Genomic DNA, 23,663 nt, shown 5'->3' on the forward strand with positions numbered 1-23,663 from the left:
TGATGTTAGTATGATTTAGAAAAAATATGCTTCATTTATAAGAGCATTATGTATAAAATCAATTTGCAAAATTTTGTAAAGAGAGAACGCTGTTGTTGATAAATCTCGGACTTGATTCCCACTTGCCAAATCAATTATATAAAAATCATTTCTCTTTCTGAATTAATGTAATATCACAGTGGAATAAGGAATACAATAAGTGATGATAATTATATTATTATGCCTGCTGCTGAATTAGGATATATATCTATGCACCCGATCGTTGAGAAGGAAGGATTCCAATATAGTCAAAGTCCAATGTTACAAATAAATCTTCTAAAGCATTTTATTTCATTTATTTATTTAAAAAATCATAAATGGATTAGTAATAAGAATAAATGACAAAAACTTATTGCCTATTATGGCTTACAAAGTGTACAACTAAAACTTTAGCTCCATTGCCTGTGTCTTTTTTCACCATTAACGCTGGTTCCTGCAAGGAATTTAATATCATCAAATCGCCCCAATTCGGCAAGACGACGAATGAGGTCGTTTCCACTATAAATTGTGGTTCCGCCAAGAGGTTTCCCATCAGGGCCTATTTCCTTAGCGCTTACACTAAGTACCTTCCCGCTTACATCAGGCGTAGGTCCCTGAACACTTCCAAGAGTTAATTCTTTATGTGCGCCGTTGATGAGTTGACCTCTATTAAGCTGTGAATAAGTTTCTTTACCGGTGCTATCAGAGGAAAGCATTGCTTTAGAAGAATCTCCAGTTAAATCTCTATTAGTTTCTTCCCAAAACCTAGGCTGCCTATTGGAACCTGTGATATATGAACCTTTTGCTATTTCTTTAGAAATCGCTTCTCGATTGCTGCCTTCAGCATAATTTCCACGTGGGTTTTCAATTTCGAGAACCTTTCCTCTTTCGGGTGAATCTTCATTTGCATCTTTAGTAATTTCTTTCACAGTATTTTCATCGAGAGTTACAGTGCTGACTCCAGCGTGTGTTGAAGAACTTGCAGGAGTCTTATTATTACTAGTCTTTTCAATAAACGAACTTTCATCTACAGTTTCATTAAATTTTGAATTCTCATTATCAGACAAGTTTCCGTTGATGCCTCCTATAAGTGTTGCAGCATCTCCGAAAAACGTCTTGTTACCAGAACTATTGATCAACGAATTGTCATTTACATTTTCACTAAGTCCTTTGCCTGCATTTTCAGAAAACTGCGCACCAGTGCTCTCTTCTAGCGCTGCAGTGTTTTCCTGGCCGGTTTGTTTAGCAGTGCTTTTTACAGTAACATTTTTATCTTCATCGTTACTGAGTCCTGTTCCAACGGTATTAAGCTTACCATTATTGCGACCGACGTGTGTTGGAACATTTTCGGGTGTTAATTTTTTACCAGTACTTAAGTCAAACGAACCTCTTTCTTCGCCTCCATTAAATCCCTCCACAGTATTTCCTTCGCGTATTTTACTCGTGTTATCATCAAATACTGGCGAGTCTCCCGAAGCCGATACTTGACCAGTTCCCTCTACCAGACTTTTTTTATCTGCATCTCCACCAGGTTCTCTCCCAGTGTCTTCAAGCATTCCATATTTTGCAGAGTTCTCGAGAAAATTGGCATTTACGTCTCCAGTTATCTCTCCACCAGCATTTCCGTAAAACTTTTCACTGCTATCATCATCAAATGGTGCAGGATTTGCAAGTAACTTCTCAGTGCCTTTGATAAGTGAATTTCTTTGTAATCCTCCTTCATTAAATGGCTCTTGTTTGCCACCGCTCTGTGTTTTCTCATCATTAACGTTATCATTGACGCCACTATTAGATCCAGGCAGAATATTATCCAGTCTAATATTACACCCCAAACCACCATTGCCATTCCAACTGCCGCCACTAGCTGTTCCGCTAATCGAAGGATTTTGATTTCCTTGCCAACCACTATTAATCCAATTTTCTCTGTTGCTCTGGTTTTTCTCATCTGTCCATCTACCTGCATTGTTTAATCCTTGATTCCCACTATTTTTGCCATCATATCTGCCCTCTTCGCGAACTCGATATCCCCGATTTATTTCAAAACGCGCACTATCTGGTTCTCCACCGTTAATCATCCAAGGATTCTTGTTAACTTGTACTCCTTCATAAACCGGAACATTGTCGATACTATGTCCTTCACCGCTCACCAAATGTTGATCTTCAATTTTTTCCTCGTCCCTGAACCAATCATTGTCGTTAACTTGATCTCCACCGCCAAACCAACGATCGCCACCAATTTGTCCACCTTCGTTACCAGGAATGTTATCTTTACTGTGTCCTACACCATTCACCAAATTTAGATCTTTAATTTCTTTATCGTCTCTAAACCAATCATTGTCATTAACTTGATCTTCACCGCCAAACCAGCGGTCACCGTTAATTTGGTCTCCTTTCTTACTCGGAACATGATCCTTACTATGTCCTTCACCACTTACTATACTATTTTCTTTAAGTTTTCCTTCATGTCTGAACCAATCATTGTCATTCATTTGATCTCCACCGCCAAACCAACGATCGCCATTAATTTGTCCTTCTTCGTTAAGCGGAACATGATCCTTACTATGTCCTTCACCACGCACCAAATGTTGATCTTTGTTTTGTCCTTCATCCCTGAACCAATCACTATTATTAACTTGATCGTCCCCGCCAAACTCACGATTGTCTTTTTCTTGTTTTTCTCCATTAACCGGGACATGATCGTTACTCTGTCCTCCACCACCTACCAAACTTTGATCTTTAGCTTCTTTATCGCTTCTGAACCAATCATTGTCATTAACTTGATCTTCACCGCCAAACCAGCGATCACCGTTAATTTGTTTTCCATCGTTAAACGCAACATGATCCTTACTGTGTTTTTCACCACTCACTAAATGGTGTTCCTTGTTTTGTCCTTCGTCCCTGAACAAGTCACTATCAATAACTTGTTCGTCCCCGCTAAACCCACGATTACCGTTTTCTTGTTTTCCTCCAAAAACCGGAACATCATCGTTACTATATCCTTCACCACTTACTATACTATTCTCTTTAATTTTTTCTTCATGTCTGAACCAATCATTGTCATTAACTTGATCTTCACCGCCAAACCAACGATCACCGTTCATTTGTCCGTCTCCGTTAGCCGGAATATGATCCTTACTATTTCCTTCACTACTCACCAATTGTCGATCTTTAATTTGCCCTCCAGCTCTTACCCGACCATTGTTATTAACTTGATCTCCACCACTGAACCAACCTTTTTCCTTAAACTGCCCTCCTCTTTTAACCCAAATACTATTGCTACTAACTCCATTACCATTAATCAATCGGTTTTTCTTAATCTTTCCTTCATTTTTGAACCAGTTATTGTCATTAACTTGATCTCTATCGCTTAACCAGCGCTTGCTGTTGTCTTTTATATCACCGCTAGCCCAACGATTATTATCTTTATTTTGTCCCAGGTTTTTCTTTTCCCAAACTTTACTATTACTTTGTCCCTTACTTTTAGTCAAACCACTATTGACATATTGGCGCCCTCCTCCAACGCTTGTATCTTCTCCTTCGATATTACTTAAATCGTCATTTTTATCTTGTTCTCCTGTAATAACGGAATCACGACTGTTACCTTGCTCCCTACTGTTAACCCCAGATCCGTCAATACTATGACTTCCATCAATAACTTTACTGTCGACATCAAGTTCCCTTGCATCAACTTCTCTATTGTTATTGTCATTGTCTATCCAGTGGTCATTATTCTCAGTACTCTCAAAATCCTTTCTTACTTCACTGTCTGGTATTTTACTGTCACTTACTATACCAAATTTTCCTTTTCTTTTTCTACTGTATTTGTTATATGAGCCTTTATCTTTTCTTTTATAACCTCCTTGAGCTGAATTACCTGATCGACCATCATCATTTTTATAATGGCTTTCGTCACTACTATTAATCTCACGATCTGAATTATTTTCCAAATTATTAGCATTCGGAATGTAGTGGTTTCGTCTTACATTGTCATTAGTCAGTTTGACTACATTACTTCTAATATTTTCACGCTTATTTCCTCTGAGTTCCTGGTTATTTCCTCTAATTCTATTCCGAATGTTGGACGCGCTTTCTTGTCTTCCCATTCCTCTTCTACGTTTCCTATCTCTCAATCTTAAGTTACAATTATCGACTCGAGCATGTGATCTCAGGATATTACTTTTGACGACAACTCTATTCGTTTTGGTTCTTTTCTGTACACCATTATACTTCTTTCTCATCTTACTCTGTATAGCTAATGGGACTTCTTCATTATTATTTTGTTTTCTTTTTTTCATTTCGTTAAGTCGCGTGGCATTTCTGAGTTTCCTATCCATTTCTATTTCTTTTTCACAATTACATTTTCGATCAATGTCACCGTTTTCTATATTACGTCTTCCAGTTTCGTATCCATCACTTACATAGTTCCTTCTTTTAATATTTCGCCTGCTGTGGTTAGGTTTACGATTGTGAAACCTTCGATTTGAGTCTTTATTAGGGTGAGAAAGCCTCATGTCATAGTTATCGGGATTATCGTCATAATCCTTCTTTAAATTTCGAGATGCTGAACTTCTAGCTGTTACGCAAACGACGCAGATGGTAACGGAAAACAACTGAAAATGCAAATAAAAAAAACTGTAGTTTGTTTATTTCATTCAAATAAAATATTTCTTAATAAAATAATGAAACGGTTGATGTATTTTTTTTGCGGGTGCAAATTATGGAACCATCCATGTGGCATTTTGTAACGGAGTAACATTTTAATGCTAATGTGAGTAAAAAATAATTTAACATTACAGTTAATTAATCGAACAACTTACAGGAAAATATTAACAACATTTATTTTGTAACTACAAATAATAATATACCCAATCACTTACCAGAATGCATAATTTCATAGCTGCACTTAGAAATAATAGTTTCGTACAATCAATTGCGAACAAATCATGAACATGTTTAAATAAATGAACTTTAGTTTCTGAAAAACAAGTACTTTTTACGGTTGGCTAATCGTATAATTAATACATGATTGGCACAATATAAAAGTCGATAAATCAAAGAATTTAATCGTCATCAAATATTTAATGAATACAATAACTGGCAAAGTGAGTGTCGGGCCATTGGCAATGTAAGGTTCCGTAGCCAATACAAAAATGCAGTCAGAGAAACGTTCTGATTGCATTTTTTTATTAGCCCTTTACGTGTCCCACAAAGGCCAAACAAAGGTTATTTACGAAATTTGAGCCTTAGGTTAATATTTTACGAGAATAAGTTAACTATGAACTGCACTTTCGGCGCAGCGATTAACGTGGTTACTACTGCAATAATAGTAGCGCCTAGTGCGGTGGGTTCGAATTCCACCCGGAACATTTTTTTGTGTAATTAGCACGATTTTATGTACCTACTTAGCATAGTTTTAAAGCATCTAGCAGCTATGTATTTATTATTAGAAGTATATATGTATGTTTATAAGTTATGTGGTTACCATAGTACAAGCTCTGCTCAGTTTGGAATCAAATGACTGTTTACTACGAAACCCTAAGAACATCGCAGTTTTGATACGGTGTATGATGACTATGCTATGAAGCAAGTCGGATGCGGAAGCAATTTGTTACGTGATAATGACGTAAATAGGTAAGCGAAGTGATTCACGTTTTCAATTCCTCTAGTATTTAGTTACTAAACATTAATATAAATAAATCTAATATATAAAATTCTCGCGTCACAGTTTTCGTTGCCATACTCCTCCGAAACGGCTTGACCGTTTCTCATGAAATTTTGTGAGCATATTGAGTAGGTCTGAGAGTCGGCCAACATCCATATTTCCCTAAGTGACACTTTTTTTTATATGGCTGAACAACGTCTGCCGGGTCAGCTTGTATTTAAAATTATAATATTAGTATAGATAACTGTAACTGCATCTGTCTCGCATTCAGTAGTGAATATGCCTGCTCATAAGTCTTGGTTTAGTAGCGTGATTCACTGCATTTGGAAGCATCGAATACCGAGAGTTTGACATTTGAAATGTACTGCCAAAATAGTTACTACGACGTCCGCTAGAGGCGCTGACCAGATTTTCATACGAAATATTTCGATAGCTAGCCGGTTACTCTCGGCCAAGCTCGAGCCGGCTACTCGATAGTGGCAAATATTTGCTTTACAGTTCCCGGGTCGAGCAAATTGATGTTGGTAATTTTAGTTTATGTTATCCTCAATAGTAGCCCTAGTTTGGTAACAAGTCCGTGCCCAGTACGGTCTATTTAGCAATTTGCTCGCCCCCTATTACATGGGACTAACATAATTGGTGTTGAAACGTGAGTATATACACATGTCCAAATGGATATAAGAGGCTGATGATGTTAAGTGTGAATGTAATTAAGATATGTTCAGCTAGTGAATGATTTCTTTTACTATCTCACCGCGTATGTGTAAGGCTAATCGTAATTCACGAAGCGCACTGCATTGAGGCGATATCCTCAATTACGTGTCCTTCGATACTTACTATAAAGATCGCTACAGACACAGTGTAGGTATCATTCAGTTGACAGTAACTCAGTGACAACAACCCTCCAAAATGTTCAAACTGGTGAGTTGCTTTTAACCTGGTAGAAAAGAGCTATTAAGAAATATAAGTTGATAGCAGTTCAAGGATGAAGTTTTAGAATAGTTCTCTTCGTGTTAAAGAAATATGCGTTTTGTGAATTCGACTTATTAGTAAAAGACTCCCCTGCATCAAAGTGAAGAAATAATTTATATTCTTTTGCATAAAAGCTGAACGTTTAGTGCAACAGATCATATATTTCGCCCTTCGTGATATGGGTTGAAATACTACTTCAAAACATTTGAGTGATGGTTACGTCTATTACTTTTAAGTAAATCTACAAACTCTCCTCATTTTGGTATAAGTTGTCCAAGTATACTGATTTACTTTTCTTTATTTTTCAGTTCTTCGTCGCTTGCATGCTGGCTTTGGCGGTGGCCGAGCCCAAGCCCAACCCCGCGTTGTTGTACAGCGCGTACACGGCGCCAGTAGCGGCGGCGTACACCGCGCCGGTGGCGGCCGCGTACACCGCGCCCCTCGCCTACTCCGCGTACACCGCTCCCGTCGCTGCCTACTCCGCCTACCCATACGCCGCTCCCTACTCCGCTGCTTACCTTCTGAAATGAAAACCTACCTACAAGAACGATATAATGAATAATTGACAAATAAAGCTATCTGTAATTCTGGTCATATAAACTGTATTTTTTTTCCTCTATTTAATAACTAACACAATCATTCCATTGCCTGTCTCATGTACTGCAATAGTTAAGAGTAGCACGAGTATGAGTTTTTACAGTAATCAACATTTATTAATACATGCATACACAAAAGAAAATATAATACACGTAAATCCCACGATAGTCGAGAAACTACTATCTCTACATACATAGGTCACTCTATCCATATTTACCTGGTACTCTGCTCCTTTTGGTCGTAGCGTGATGATACTGATGTCTATAGCCTTCCTTGATAAATGGGCTATCTAACACTGAAAGAATTTTTCGAATCGGACTAGTAGTTCCTGAGATTAGCGCGTTCAAACAAACAAACGAACAAACTCTTCAGCTTTATAATATTAGTATAGATTAGTAAAGATAACTTCTTGTACTCAACTTCCTTTACTTGACCTCTGTTGAACATAATTAATTGGTAGGCATACATAAATAACAGAACATACTAACTATGTGAGAGAGACATAAGGTTAAAGACTCGATTTACATCGTGTATCTCAGTAGACTGTTGACTGAGGTGCTAAATAGCCATTAAGAAGAGAAAAAATTCGTCGCAACCCCGCGAAATGTACTAAACTTTGATAATAATTTATTAAGCTTGGTACAAGACACAGCCTATATCTTAATGTTATCATGGCATGCGCATAATAATATGACTAATCCGAATGTATATCGAACAATTGAGATTTTATACTAACATCAATCTGACTTTGTCCATAATGCAAGTAGGAGCCAAACATTATGACTCATCTTCTACTGATCACTGAATGTAAAAATCATTGAATTCGTTATTTGACGTCACGAGCAGATAGCAGGGATTATAATAAAACCACGGCTTTATGCAAAGTGAATAATATATTAAGAATTTGAATATTTTTTCGAAAATAATAAGAAGGTATTAGAATAGGATATCGTCAATTACAAAAAAAAGTTATACAGAGTGTCTTTTTTACACAGTTGTAACTTAAACATAAGAGCCTATGTCGTCATTACTCGTAATTATACATACCACATAAGCTCATAGATTTTGTTAGATAAGTTCTAACGTAGGAAAGCTTGAGTCTCATTTACAAAAAAGTATTAGTGAATACATTATAAACATACATATATTACTTAATATTTAAATTATTAGGTAAATACTATAACAATAATAATAAGAAACCCAATGAGAAGAATAAATGAAATGTATATAGAAATAACAGTAATATAAAGTATGACAGACGAAAACTAATTTTGAATCTGGCACTGAAACGTATTTACTCCTGGACTTCTACGTCTTCTCCTTGCCTTACATTTGGGCTTTGTTTATTTACTTGACCAACTTTACGGATATCTTCTCTAAGGCTAGCTTGGTTGCCCGCACCAATACTGGATCCAAGACCAACATTATCCCCGGCAATATTTGAAGCAACATCAGCTTGACTATCAGGTACATTGCTGTTGCCTATGCCACCTCGGCTGACTTGTTGGCTATGCCACCTGATGTTGTTGAGTTGATTTTCAATGTCGACCTCAGACTGATTGCTGGTTTCTTCGTCATCATCATTCGAGTCATCGTAACTGTGGCCACCAATAGCAACATTACATCCATTATTCCAGCAATTATTGCCACCATTACTACCACCATTTCCACCATTATTGCCTCCATTGCATACACAATTACCGCAACTGTTGCAATTATGACCATTGTTACCACAGTTGTTGCCACCGTTATTGCCTCCACCATTGTTATTACCGTTATTGCCTCCACCATTGTTCCCACAGTTGTTACCGCCGTTGTTCCCACAGTTGTTACCGCCGTTATTTCCACAATTGTTATTGTTGCCATTATTGTTGCCACCATTATTACCACCATTATTGCCACCGTTGTTGCCACAGTTGTTACCGCCGTTGTTTCCACTATTGTTATTGTTGCCATTATTGTTGCCACCATTATTACCACCATTATTGCCACCGTTGTTGCCACAGTTGTTACCGCCGTTGTTTCCACAATTGTTGTTGTTGCCATTATTGTTGCCACCATTATTACCATCATTATTGCCACCGTTGTTTCCACAGTTGTTACCGCCGTTGTTCCCACAATTGTTATTGTTGCCATTATTGTTGCCATTATTATTGCCATTATTGTTTCCACCATTATTACCACCATTATTGCCACCGTTGTTGCCACAGTTGTTACCGCCGTTGTTCCCACAATTGTTATTGTTGTCATTATTGTTGCCATTATTATTGCCATTATTGTTTCCACCATTATTACCACCATTATTGCCACCGTTGTTGCCACAGTTGTTACCGCCGTTGTTCCCACAATTGTTATTGTTGCCATTATTGTTGCCATTATTGTTGCCATTATTGTTGCCGTTATTGTTGCCATTATTATTGCCATTATTGTTGCCACCATTATTACCACCATTATTGCCACCGTTGTTGCCACAGTTGCTACCGCCGTTGTTCCAACAGTTATTACCATCGTTATTACCACCATTGCTACCATTGTTTCCACCGCTATTGCCACCATTGTTTTCACCGTTATTGCCACTGTTGCCACCGCCACTAACACCACCTCCGCCTTCTCCAAAAATACCACCACCACCTCCAACAATAACGCTTCCACCATCTACTTCAATTATACCTCCACCGCCTCCTCCTCCGATGATGCTTCCACCTTCACCGCCGATGATGCCTCCACCGCCGATGATGCCTCCACCACCTCCGATGATCCCTCCACCTTCAATGATGCCTCCACCACCTCCACCTCCTCCGATGATGCCTCCACCACCTCCACCTCCTCCGATGATGCCTCCACCACCTCCACCTCCTCCGATGATGCCTCCACCACCAATTATACCCCCACCACCAATTTGACCGCCACCTCCAATTTGACCTCCACCACCTATTATACCCCCACCACCAATTTGACCGCCACCTCCAATTTGACCTCCACCACCGATAATACCCCCACCACCAATATGGCCTCCACCTCCAATTTGACCTCCACCACCTATTATTCCCCCACCACCAATTTGACCGCCACCTCCAATTTGACCTCCACCACCTATTATACCCCCACCAACAATATGGCCACCACCAACAATATGACCTCCACCTCCTATGATACCACCGGCTCCTCCACCACCTCCACCAATAATGCTTCCGCTACCTCCTTCAATTATACCTCCACCGCCTCCTCCTCCAAAAATACCCCCACCACCACCACCTCCCCCGCCTATAATACCTCCACCTCCTCCTCCGATGATGCCTCCAGCTTCAATGATACCTCTACCTTCGATGATGCCTCCACCGCCTCCACCTCCTCCGAAGATACCTCCACCACCACCTCCTCCAATAATACCCCCACCAACTATATGGCCTCCACCGCCAATTACACCCCCACCACTAATTGGGCCTTCACCACCAATTATGCCCCCACCACCACCTCCAAAGATGCCACCGCCTCCGCCACCACCGCCAATAACGCCGCCACCTCCAATAATACCTCCACCGCCAATGACTCCGCCCACATGGCCTTCACTTATAATGCCTGCGCCAACATGGCTTCCACTGATGAGGTCCGCACCAGCCCCGACATCAAGAACGCCGCTGGCGCCACCACTTGCACCAATCAAACTTCCACCACCTCCACTTATGATTCCTACACCAAGATTTCCTTTGCCGCCACCGCCGCCACCACCGCCGCCACCTCCTCCACCACCGCCTCCACCACTATAGCTTCCACTACCACTCCATATTTTATCTATTTCATTCTTAATTCCTCCTAAGATTCTAGGTTTATTATAGTTGTTACTTCCACCTCCACTTTCGCCGTTCCCGCCATTTCCGCCACCACCTCCACCTCCACCGCCGTTCCCGCCATTTCCGCCATTGCCATTGTTGCCATTCCCGCCATTTCCACCATTGCCATTGTTGCCATTCCCGCCATTTCCACCATTGCCATTGTTGCCACCGCCGCCACCACCTCCACCGCCATTTCCACCATTGCCATTATTGCCATTGCCGCCACCACCTCCACCGCCATTCCCGCCATTGCCGCCACCACCTCCACCGCCATTCCCGCCATTTCCACCATTGCCATTCCCGCCATTTCCACCATTACCATTGTTGCCACCGCCGCCACCACCTCCACCGCCATTCCCACCATTTCCACCATTGCCATTATTGCCATTATTGCCATTGCCGCCACCACCTCCACCGTTATTCCCGCCATTACCGCCATTGCCATTATTTCCGTAATTGCCAAAATTGCCTCGAAAACCACCACCACCACCACCACCACCACCACCGCCGCCGCCGCCACCACCACCACCACCGCCTCCGCCACCACGACCAACAAGATTACGTTCAATTGCACTATGCACTCCACTACTGTAATGTTCGTCAGCCACATCTCTGTTTACAGAGGACTCAACCTTGACATCGGCTTGAACCCCTTCAACATTGTCATGTCTTCTATGAAGTCCTTCGTAAGCATGGCTTAGTCGACGGTTTATTTCATCTTGTATGTTATCATGTTCATAATTGTGCAATTGTCTTCGCCGACTGTTGACTGGGTGAGCGACCGCATAGCCTACGTTAGCCCGTCGTCCATTTTGATAATGATCTTGGTTTAGCCAATCATAGTTATTGTTATGTGAGTTCCCAATTGAAGCCACGTATTGGGGTGCGGAGCCTACTAAAGCCGCAAACGCTACAAATATGGTAACCTGAAAAGAAATATTGTTTAAAATAAATATAATAGGTATAAGATAACACTATCCAATATTATCTTAATATGTAGATTGTAGGCCTTATTTCACCATACTTGCTATCATCGGTATGATTTCCAGCAAATACCTGTAGGTACCTACTGCGTGCCCTAAACATTTGACTAGGTACCGCACTTTGACAAATTAGTTTATTTCCCGGTGGCAGAGACATAAAAATAATTATTATTTATTTAAGTATTTGATAGCAGAGTGGTATAATTTGACACCTCCCACGCAAGGGGTCGCAGGTTCGAACCCAAGGCAACACACCAATGACTTTTCGAACTTATGTGTGTATTAGAAATAATTGTCACATGCTCCAAGGGTGAAGGAAAACATCGTGAGGAAACCTTGCATGCCTAAAATTTGTATAATACATTTATTGAGAGCATGCAAAGTCCCCAACCCGCACTTGGCCAGCCTGGTGGACTCAAGGCCTAATCCCTCTCTTATTACAGGAGGAGATCCTTGCCCAGCAGTGGGACAGTAATGGGTTAAATTTATTTAAGTATTTAGGACACAAATTGTCTATAGTGACCATTTCGTAAAACTATGTTAGTTAATTTTGAAACTGTTTAATGTTTTAAAATGGAAAAATAGTCCACAATATAAGAAATTAACTCTGCACAACTTTATACAATTTTTAAGTTACCTACTTGTAAAAGATTGAGATATTTTTTTATGTTATTTAAATATTTACAACATAACCCGACTAAATCATTCAACTTCATCTTAAAATTTAAATTTAATAAAAAATATGCAATTTTAATCTACTTCGACACATTAAATATTTTCCTGATATTATTTCTAACTTTAAGTTATGTTCTTTGTGGATTAAAAAAATACTACCTTTCCTATTAATGTCAACTTTAATTTGAAATAAAAAAACGTGTTGTTATCGTTACTTTCCCACACGTTAAGTGTTTTTAAGTCTATACACATAAAATATACTACTCGCGTCACCGAACTCTGGACTTAAATGAATAAAAGAATCGAAACTCTTAACATAATAAATCTAACCCCGCACAATAAATGGATTACTCAATACAAAAATAATTCTTCTCTTCGAACTAATTGTTTCAGACATTTAAAGAAATAAACAAACTAACTTGTCAGCACTATATCGTTGCAATAAAAGTATTAATGATTTAATGATACGAGGAAAAAAACATAAAATAACACACAATAGTAAATAAGGGACTTACCGAAATACATAATTTCATCACTATTTTGATTTGTAATTATGAATGTATTGATTTCCAGATATATGACAATCAGTAACGACAAATTTAGTTGAAACTGATTTAAATGCCCAATTGTAATTTGATCGTTTCATTTATATGGGTACCTATTCGTTCCAGTCTCCTGATCGAATTACAATTTCATAGTTGAAAATGATAAGAGATGATTATTGAAACATGTACAAGTTAAAAAGTCAATTAGGAGATATGTTTCTCATTGCACCAATCGGTCCGGCAAGGCTTGAAAGACGGCCAGTGAGTTAGACAACGTAGCTTAATTCTGAGTGTAAAGCTTATCCCAAAAGGAAATTTAATATTATTATTATAAATCAGATTGCATTGCTCCAACGCTTTAACTCGAGTGAAGAATACCAATAGATATAATATACCAGTAGCGCGATTTTCAATCAGTACCAACAGTCGACAACCCCCTAGTGGGTACGAAGGGACTAATTGCTAAATATATTTTATTAAACTCAATACTCGACGGTACTGACTGCAGAAAATCGTGTTTCTAGAACCTCATGATTGTCAGTCATGTACATAGTTTTTCATTATAATTTGCAACATTTTGTTTGATATCAGGGTATATAATTATTTTTTGTACTTTAAAATTAAAATGTAATTCAATTTATAAACGTAAAACAAACGTTCAACAATTACCTCACTTTGATACCATTAATTTCGTAAAACAAATAAAGTTTTTTTTTTACAATCTCTTAAAACGTATGTGGGAGACTAATCGTAATTCATAATGCGCACTGCGTTGGGGCTATATTCTCACATTGCGTGCACTGTCCTTCATTACTTACTATAAAGATCGCTACAAACACAGTGTAGGTATCAATCAGTTGACAGTAACTCAGTGACAACAACCCTCCAAAATGTTCAAACTGGTGAGTAGAAATAAAACACATTCACAATGACCGGACATTTCTCGCAAATGTGTATTTCATGCTAGATACACATAAATTTTTGTTCTGTTCGTATTGATTAATTCATGTACTGATATAATTATTTTTTGTTTTTATAGTTCTTCGTCGCTTGCATGGTGGCTTTGGCGGTGGCCGAGCCCAAGCCCAACCCCGCGTTGTTGTACAGCGCGTACACGGCGCCAGTAGCGGCGGCGTACACCGCGCCGGTGGCGGCCGCGTACACCGCGCCCCTCGCCTACTCCGCGTACACCGCTCCCGTCGCTGCCTACTCCGCCTACCCATACGCCGCGCCCTACTCCGCTGCTTACCTTCTGAAATGAAAACCTACCTACAAGAACGATATAACGAATAATTGACAAATAAAGCCATCTGTAACTCTGGTCATTAAAAGTGTATTTATTTTCCTTTATTTAACTACAAACAATAATATTGCTACCTCTCTCATGTACCGCAATAGTTAAGAGTAGCACAAACATGATCTGTCGAGTAATTAGCATTTATTAATTCATGAATCTATACTAATATTATAAAGCTGAAGAGTTTGTTTGTTTGTTTGAACGCGCTAATCTCAGGAACTACTGATCCGATTTGTGTTAGATAGCCCATTTATCGAGGAAGGCTATAGGCTATATATTATCACGCTACTACCAATAAGAACAGAGTACCAGTGAAAAATGTTACAAAAACGGGAAACATTTTGACCCATTCTCTCTCATGACGTGACGCAAGCGAAGTTGCGCGGGTCAGCTAGTATACGATAAAATATCATGATAGTACATGTCATTCCCACGATAGCAGTGATACTACGACATATGTAGATATACCCTTTATAAGAGGCTGTGCAAAGCGTGTGTATTTAAAACTTTAAAACTTAAACTTACAAAAACAATATTCTGTTTACAGCACCACTGATGAATATAATTCATTTATTAGATAGGTTACGCTTAGTACTTGTATTGTGTATATCAGTCGACAACTGAGTAATACATACTCCTAGTATAGAAAGATTATATTACACTAGAGGCCGCCCGCGTGTAAATCCTGATCCTTCAGGAACTCCAGGGTAAAAAGCCTATGTGTTATTCTAGGTCTTCAGCTACCTATATACCAAATTTCATCGTTATCTATTGAGTAGGTAGTATTTGCGTGAAAGAGTAACGAACATCCATACATACATACATACATACATATGTACATACTCACAAACTTTCGCATTTATAATATAAGTAGGATCTGTCTACCAAATTCCATCAAAGATTTTCAGTAGTTCTTGTGTGAAGGTAGTTTGAAAGAAACAATCTTGAGGAATGACATGTCTGACAGTTGTTTAACACAGCTCTATTAAAAGAATGTTGCATTTAAGTTACCAAAAACTTTGTATAATACGTTTGTGGGGTTTTCTCTGAAACTACTGAATTATTTCAAGATTTTTTTAGTAATACAAAGCTTAATTATTCCTTAACAACAAAATATGCTTTTTTTTCACGAAAATATTTTCAAAATTATTTATATCTCTAAGGTGCAACGCAGACGACAGACTTTCCTTGACGCACTTTTTAGTCTGTGAAAATAGAACTTACGCAATGATATGTAGTAACGCGCCGGACTTTTTGCGCGTTGTGTGCGTTACTGCATATAATGGCATAAGTTCTATTTTCACAGGCTAAAAAGTGCGTCACGGATAGTCTGTCGTCTGCGCTGCACCTTAATATTATTATAACGAAGTCGCACTAAAGCATATCCGTCATTAAAACAGTTGCCATGACAACGGAATTTTGTTAATTAAATGTCATTATAACATTGACTATTCGCGACTTCGTCCGCCACCTGAAATTTCCCATGGAAATGCGTCATATTCCCGGGGTAAAAAGTAGCCTATGTCCTTTCTCGGGTATCAAAATATCTCCATACCAAATTTCATGCAAATTGTTTCAGTAGTTTAGGCGTGATTGAGTAGCAGACAGGCAGACAGACAGACAGACAGACAGAGTTACTTTCGCATTTATAATATTAGTATGGATTATGTTACTACTTGTCAACTTGATTTGTCGTATTACCATTATTTAAATTAAAAACAATGTACAGCGTAGCATCCAATACTGTCCAATAGCTCATGACTGAGGTGCAAAATAGCCCAACAGAGGAGAGAGAATTTTCAGCGATCTCGCCTAATGTATTTACACTTACTACCTCGTCTCGGTAAGGCTAAACTTTAGAAAATTATTTATTTGGCTTAGTACCGTTGGGCTAGACACAACCGATTTCTTCATGTTATCATACGCATGATAATATGACAAATCCATATATCGAACCATTGCGATTTTATACTAATATCGCTTTGTCCATATTGCAAGTAGGAAACAAACATTATGATCATCTTTTGCTATATCACTGAATGTTCCCAATCATTGAATTAACTATTTGACAAGGATTATAATAAAACCACAGCTTTATGTAAAGGAAGATAATATATTTGATAATTTTTACCGAAAATAATAAAAATTAGGTACATATAAGATTAGAAAGAATGTCGTCAATTACAAAACATGGTTACATATAGATTTTTCTTACACAGTTGTAACTTAAGTAAGTATACATAAAAACCTATGTCGTCATTACTCATAGTTACATATACATACATACTACATAAGTGCATAGATTTTGTTAGACAAATTCAAACGCTAGACAACTAGAGTTTCGTTCATTAAAACTATTTATACATACATAAATAAATGTACCTACGTAAGATTAAGATTCATTAGGTGAATACTGTAACAATGTCAAAAGATTCAGAAATAACTCAATGAGAAGAATAAATAAAATGTACCTTTAAAGAAATAACTGTAATATGAAGTATGACAGATGAAAACTAATTTTGAATCTGGCACTGACACGTATTTACTCCTGGACTTCTACGTCTTCTCCTCGCCTTACATTTGGGCTTTGTTTATTTACTCGACCGACTTCACGGGTATCTCTAACGCTAGCTTGGTTGCCCGCACCAATACTGGATCCAAGACCAACATTATCCCCGGCAATATTTGAAGCAACATCAGCTTGACTATCAGGTTCATTGCTGTTGCTTATGCCACCTCGGCTGACTTGTTGGCTATGCCATCTGATGTTGTTGAGTTGATTTTCAATGTCGACCTCAGACTGATTGCTGGTTTCTTCGTCATCATCATTCAAGTCATCGTGACTGTGGCCACCAATAGCAACATTACATCCAACATTTCCATTGGCTTCCCCTTGAGTACCTCCATTACCTTCCCATTGACTACAGCCCCCTTCAACAATGTTATCTGCAGCACTGGTTCCATCATTATTCCATCCGTTGTTCCAGGCATCATTCCAAGCACTATTCCATTCGTTGTTCCACAAGTTATTCCAACCACTATTTCCACTATTACCTCCATTATTCCAGCCGTTATTGCCTCCATTATTACCACCATTTCCTCCATTATTTCCTCCGTTACCTCCATTACATCCATTATTCCAACAATCATTTCCACCATTATTGCATCCATTGCATACACAATTACCGCAACTGTTGCAATTATGACCATTGTTACCACAGTTGTTGCCACCGTTATTGCCTCCACCATTGTTATTACCGTTATTGCCTCCACCATTGTTGCCACAGTTGTTACCGCCGTTGTTCCCACAATTGTTATTGTTGCCACCATTATTACTACCATTATTGCCACCGTTGTTGCCACAGTTGTTACCGCCGTTGTTTCCACAATTGTTATTGTTGCCATTATTGTTGCCACCATTATTGCCTCCGTTGTTGCCACAGTTGTTACCGCCGTTGTTCCCACAATTGTTATTGTTGCCATTACTGTTGCCGCCATTATTACCACCATTATTGCCACCGTTGTTCCCACAGTTGTTACCGCCGTTGTTCCCACAATTGTTATTGTTGCCATTACTGTTGCCATTACTGTTGCCGCCATTATTACCACCATTATTGCCACCGTTGTTGCCACAGTTGTTACCGCCGTTGTTCCCACAATTGTTATTGTTGCCATTACTGTTGCCGCCATTATTACCACCATTATTGCCACCGTTGTTGCCACAGTTGTTACCGCCGTTGTTCCCACAATTGTTATTGTTGCCACCATTATTTCCACCATTATTGCCACCGTTGTTGCCACAGTTGTTACCGCCGTTGTTCCAACAGTTATTACCACCATTGTTACTATTGTTTCCACCGTTATTGCCACCATTGTTTCCACCGTTATTGCCTCCGCCATTGTTGCCACCATTGTCACCATTATTGTTATTGCCACTAATGTGACTTCCACCTCCGCCTCCTCCCAACATACCTCCGCCTCCTCCAAAAATACCTCCACCGCCTCCACCTCCATTGCTACCTCCACCACCGCCATTTCCCCAGCCGCCTCCACCTCCATTGCTACCTCCACCACCGCCATTTACCCCGCCGCCTCCACCGCCATTTCCCCAGCCACCTCCACCACCGCCATTTCCCCAGCCGCCTCCACCTCCATTGCTACCTCCACCACCGCCATTTACCCCGCCGCCTCCACCGCCATTGCTACCTCCACCACCGCCATTTACCCCGCCGCCTCCACCGCCATTTCCCCAGCCACCTCCACCACCGCCATTTCCCCAGCCGCCTCCACCGCCATTGCTACCTCCACCACCGCCATTTACCCCGCCGCCTCCACCTCCACCTCCTCCAAAAATACCTCCACCACCTCCACCATAAAAGCTTCCGTCACCTCCTTCAATTATACCTCCACCGCCTCCTCCTCCAAAAATACCTCCACCACCACCACCTCCCCCGCCTATAATACCTCCACCTCCTCCTCCGATGATGCCACTTGCACCATACAAACTTCCACCACCTCCACTTATGATTCCTACACCAAGATTTTTGCCACCACCGCCGCCACCGCCGCCACCACCGCCGCCGCCTCCTCCACCACCTCCACCTTTGACTCCTACACCAAGATTTTTGCCACCACCGCCGCCACCGCCGCCACCACCGCCGCCACCTCCTCCACCACCTCCATCTTTGAATCCTACACCAAGATTTTTACCTCCACCGCCGCCACCTCCTCCACCACCTCCATCTTTGAATCCTACACCAAGATTTTTGCCACCACCGCCGCCACCGCCGCCACCACCGCCGCCACCTCCTCCACCACCTCCATCTTTGAATCCTACACCAAGATTTTTGCCACCACCGCCGCCACCGCCGCCACCACCACCGCCACCTCCTCCACCACCTCCACCTTTGATTCCTACACCAAGATTTTTGCCACCACCGCCGCCACCGCCGCCACCACCGCCGCCACCTCCTCCACCACCTCCATCTTTGACTCCTACACCAAGATTTTTGCCACCACCGCCGCCACCGCCGCCACCACCGCCACCACCTCCTCCACCACCTCCACTTTTGATTCCTACACCAAGATTTCCTTTGCCACCACCGCCGCCATTGCCATTATTGCCATTATTGCCATTTCCACCATTGCCATTGTTGCCACCGCCGCCACCACCTCCACCGCCATTCCCACCATTTCCACCATTACCATTATTGCCATTATTGCCATTGCCGCCACCACCTCCACCGCCATTCCCGCCATTGCCGCCCCCACCTCCACCGCCATTCCCGCCATTGCCGCCACCACCTCCACCGCCATTACCGCCATTTCCACCATTGCCATTATTGCCACCACCACCACCTCCACCGTAATACCCTCCACCACCATTGCCGTTATTTCCGTTATTGCCAAAATTGCCTCGAAAACCACCACCACCTCCACCGTAATTCCATCCACCACCACCATTGCCGTTATTTCCGTTATAGCCAAAATTGCCTCGAAAACCACCACCGCCACCACCGCCGCCGCCGCCACCACCACCACCGCCTCCACCACCACGACCAACGATGCTTCCAACAAGATCACGTTCAATTGCACTATGCACTCCACTACTGTAAGGTTCGTCAGCCACATCTCTATTTACAGAGGACTCAACCTTGACATCGGCTTGAACCCCTTCAACATTGTCATGTCTTCTATGAAGTCCTTCGTAAGCATGGCTTAGTTGACGGTTTATTTCATCTTGTATGTTATCATGTTCATAATAGTGCAATTGTCTTCGCTGACTGTTGACTGGGTGAGCGACCGCATCGCCTACGTTAGCCCGTCGCCCATTTTGATAATGATCTTGGTTTTGCCAATCATAGTTATTGTTATGTGAGTTCCCAATTGAAGCCACGTATTGGGGTGCGGAGTCTACTAAAGCCGCAAACGCTACAAATATGGTAACCTGAAAAGAAATATTGATTAAAATAAATATAATAGGTATAAGATAACACTATCCAATATTATCTTAATATGATGATATGTAGGCCTTATTTCACCATACTTGCTATCATCGATATGATTTCCAGCAAATACCTGTAGGTACCCACTGCGTGCCCTAAACATTTGACTAGATGCCGCACTTCGACAAATTAGTTTATTTCCCAGTGGCAGAGACATAAAAATAATTTTGTTTATTTAAGTATTTAGACACAAATTGTCTATAGTGACCATTTCGTAAAACTATATTAGTTAATTTTGAAAATATCTGTTTAATGTTTTAAAATGGAAAAATAGTCCACAATATAAGAAATCAACTCTGCATAACTTTAAACAATTTTTAAGTTACCTACTTGTAAAAGATTGAGATATTTTTTTTATTTTATTTACAACATAGCCCGACTAAATCATGAAAGTTCATCTTAAAATTTAAATTTAATAAAAAATATGCAATTTTGATCTACGACACATTAAATATTTTCCTGATATTATTTCTAAAAAGTTATGTTCTTTGTGAATTTAAAAAAAATCTACCTTTCCTTAATGACAACTCTCATTTGATATAAAAAAAAACATTTTGTAATATTTTTCACTCGTATTTTTTTACTCTATTCATATTAAAATATAATAGGCGCATTACCGAACTCTGGACCACTTAGGAATATTCAACTAAAATTTTAAACCCCAAACATAATAAATATAACCCCACACATTAAATGGACCACTTAATAGAACATTAATTCTTCAATTCAAACTAGCTGTTCAGAAATACACAAACAAACAAACTTGTCAGCATTATATCGTTGGCATAAAATTATAAATTATTTAAAAATACGAAGAAAAAGCATAAAATAACATATATTAATTAATTAAGGACTTACCGGAATGCATAATTTCATCACTATTTTGATTTGTAATTATGAATGTACCGATTCCAGTTATTTATGACAATCAGTAACGACAAATTAAGTTGAAACTGATTTAAGTGCCTAATTGTAATTTGATCGTTTCATTTATATGGGTACCTATTCGTTCCAGTCTCCTGATCGAATTACAATTTCATAGTTGAAAATGATAAGAGATGATTATTGAAACATGTACAAGTTAAAAAGTCAATTAGTAGATATTTCTCATGGCACCAGTCGTTCCGGCAAGGCTTGAAAGACGGCCAGGGAGTTAGATAGAAGAACATAGCTTAATTCTGAATGTAATTTTATATTATAGTATTGTTATACTCAGGTCAAGTTTATCCCAAAAGGAAAGGATGATGGGCAGAAATGTATGAACCGTGGGCCCAATTCCAATAACGTGTTATAATAATATATCAAATTAAAGGTCTATTTACATGAAACCATTATCAGAAAAGCACATATCAGAATTCGCTGTGTGGATGGAGTTATTTGATATAAAAAAATGTATTCTTTTTAAGTAAGAAATATAAGTTTTTGATTTAGTTAACCATTTTTTTTTTGGGAATTTGTCAACCAATTATTACAGAATCATCTATTACATTATAATTTTGTATAAGTTGAATGAAAAAAATAACTTTTTATATAACAACAAAATCTAATGCTGGAATACTAATATTTGCATTAGGTACTTGCAGATCGTCTCCAAGCTGTTCAATTGTCGTAGACAAATCGTGCTAGATATAGTTTTGCGAGTGAGATGATGATCTAAAACTTTTGTCTTTGCGGATTTTCTTAAGCTGGCCAGGTCGTAATGCGCCGAAAATCTCCAAAATGGCATCTATACTTTAGAAGTGCATAGAGAAAACTATCAATTTTCCTAACCTACCACAGAACCATACAATGTGGTTATTAAAAGGTCGGATACAGTCACGACACTTCCGGACCAGGGCCTATTAATAGACCCAAGCCAGATGTAGTATTATTTTGATTTTTATTATGGGTTAAGAAGTACAGAGTAACTACTTAAAAAAACCTTAATCACACAATCAGTGATGATTTATGGATACCTCATACAAATATTACCGATTACCTGTTAATACATAACACATAAGTATATGAATTACAATCACTAAACTTATCTGAAAAAAAAAAACCTTTAAATAATATCAAATTTTCTAAATCGAAAAACTCCAACCACACAGTGAATTTTGGCATGAGATTTTCTGTAATAGTTGTATGAACCCAAACCTTTATTTCGACATATACGTCATTATTACTGTAGGTGGGCCCATTTTGCCCATTGTCCTTTAATATAAGTAGGTATTATAAATCAGATTGCATTGCCCCAATGCTTTAACTCGAGTGAAGAATACCAATAGATATAATTATACCAGTAGCGAGATTTTCAACCACTACCAACTATGGGTTACCTACTTGCTAGAGACCGATTTATGAAAATATTATTAATTTCAAACTCTCAATACTCGACAGCAGAAATGCGGAATGCAGAAATCGAGTTTCTGGAACCTTGTGATCCACAGTCACATACATTACATCGTTTTTCAAAATAATTTGCAGAATTTTCTTTAATTTCAGGGCAAATTGAATGCATTTCTCGCTATTCAGTAATTCAGTACTTTAAAATTACAATATAATAAACGTTTAACTATTACCTCACTTTGATACCTTTATTTTCGTAAAGGAAATAAAGTTTTTTTTACTCTCTCTCAAACGTATGTGGGAAACTAATCGTAATTCATAATGCGCACTGCGTTGGGGCTATATCCTCACATTGCGTGCACTGTCCTTCGTTACTTACTATAAAGATCGCTACAGACACAGTGTAGGTATCATTCAGTTGACAGTAACTCAGTGACAACAACCCTCCAAAATGTTCAAACTGGTGAGTAGAAATAAAACACATTCACAATAACCGGACATTTCTCGCAAATGTGTATTTCATGTTAAATACACATACATTTTGTTCTGTTCGTATTGATTAATTCATGTACTGATATAATTACTTTTTGTTTTTATAGTTCTTCGTCGCTTGCATGGTGGCTTTGGCGGTGGCCGAGCCCAAGCCCAACCCCGCGTTGTTGTACAGCGCGTACACGGCGCCAGTAGCGGCGGCGTACACCGCGCCGGTGGCGGCCGCGTACACCGCGCCCCTCGCCTACTCCGCGTA

General features: G+C 39.6%; 4 protein-coding genes across 5 annotated transcripts; 1 reads left to right on the forward strand and 3 right to left on the reverse strand.

Moving 5' to 3' along the window:
- Window positions 1-300: 300 nt before the first annotated feature.
- LOC142978277 (uncharacterized) lies at window positions 301-5,014 on the reverse strand. Its single transcript, XM_076122651.1, has 2 exons — window positions 4,896-5,014; window positions 301-4,628 (listed from the first exon to the last, which is right to left on the reverse strand). Exons 1-2 carry the CDS (start codon window positions 4,911-4,913, stop codon window positions 429-431), a joined length of 4,218 nt encoding a protein of 1,405 aa, XP_075978766.1. The 5' UTR covers window positions 4,914-5,014; the 3' UTR covers window positions 301-428.
- Window positions 5,015-6,535: 1,521 nt separating this feature from the next.
- Window positions 6,536-7,246, forward strand: LOC142978292 (uncharacterized). Its single transcript, XM_076122668.1, has 2 exons — window positions 6,536-6,601; window positions 6,961-7,246. Exons 1-2 carry the CDS (start codon window positions 6,590-6,592, stop codon window positions 7,180-7,182), a joined length of 234 nt encoding a protein of 77 aa, XP_075978783.1. The 5' UTR covers window positions 6,536-6,589; the 3' UTR covers window positions 7,183-7,246.
- Window positions 7,247-8,123: 877 nt separating this feature from the next.
- Window positions 8,124-13,364, reverse strand: LOC142978132 (uncharacterized). Of its 2 annotated transcripts, XM_076122439.1 has the most exons (3): window positions 13,256-13,364; window positions 10,523-12,008; window positions 8,124-10,462 (listed from the first exon to the last, which is right to left on the reverse strand). In XM_076122439.1, exons 1-3 carry the CDS (start codon window positions 13,271-13,273, stop codon window positions 8,544-8,546), a joined length of 3,423 nt encoding a protein of 1,140 aa, XP_075978554.1. In that variant the 5' UTR covers window positions 13,274-13,364; the 3' UTR covers window positions 8,124-8,543. The 2 variants fall into 2 exon arrangements, with proteins under 2 accessions (XP_075978554.1, XP_075978553.1); XM_076122438.1 differs by having other exon boundaries at window positions 8,124-12,008.
- Window positions 13,365-16,675: 3,311 nt separating this feature from the next.
- Window positions 16,676-21,560, reverse strand: LOC142978133 (uncharacterized). The gene is made up of 2 exons (XM_076122440.1): window positions 21,446-21,560; window positions 16,676-20,529 (listed from the first exon to the last, which is right to left on the reverse strand). The coding sequence occupies exons 1-2, from the start codon at window positions 21,461-21,463 to the stop codon at window positions 17,125-17,127; spliced, it is 3,423 nt and encodes a 1,140-aa protein (XP_075978555.1). The 5' UTR covers window positions 21,464-21,560; the 3' UTR covers window positions 16,676-17,124.
- Between the last annotated feature and the right edge of the window lie 2,103 nt (window positions 21,561-23,663).

The sequence above is a fragment of the Anticarsia gemmatalis genome, chromosome 14, assembly GCF_050436995.1.
Source record: "Anticarsia gemmatalis isolate Benzon Research Colony breed Stoneville strain chromosome 14, ilAntGemm2 primary, whole genome shotgun sequence".
Lineage (NCBI taxonomy): Eukaryota > Metazoa > Arthropoda > Insecta > Lepidoptera > Erebidae > Anticarsia > Anticarsia gemmatalis.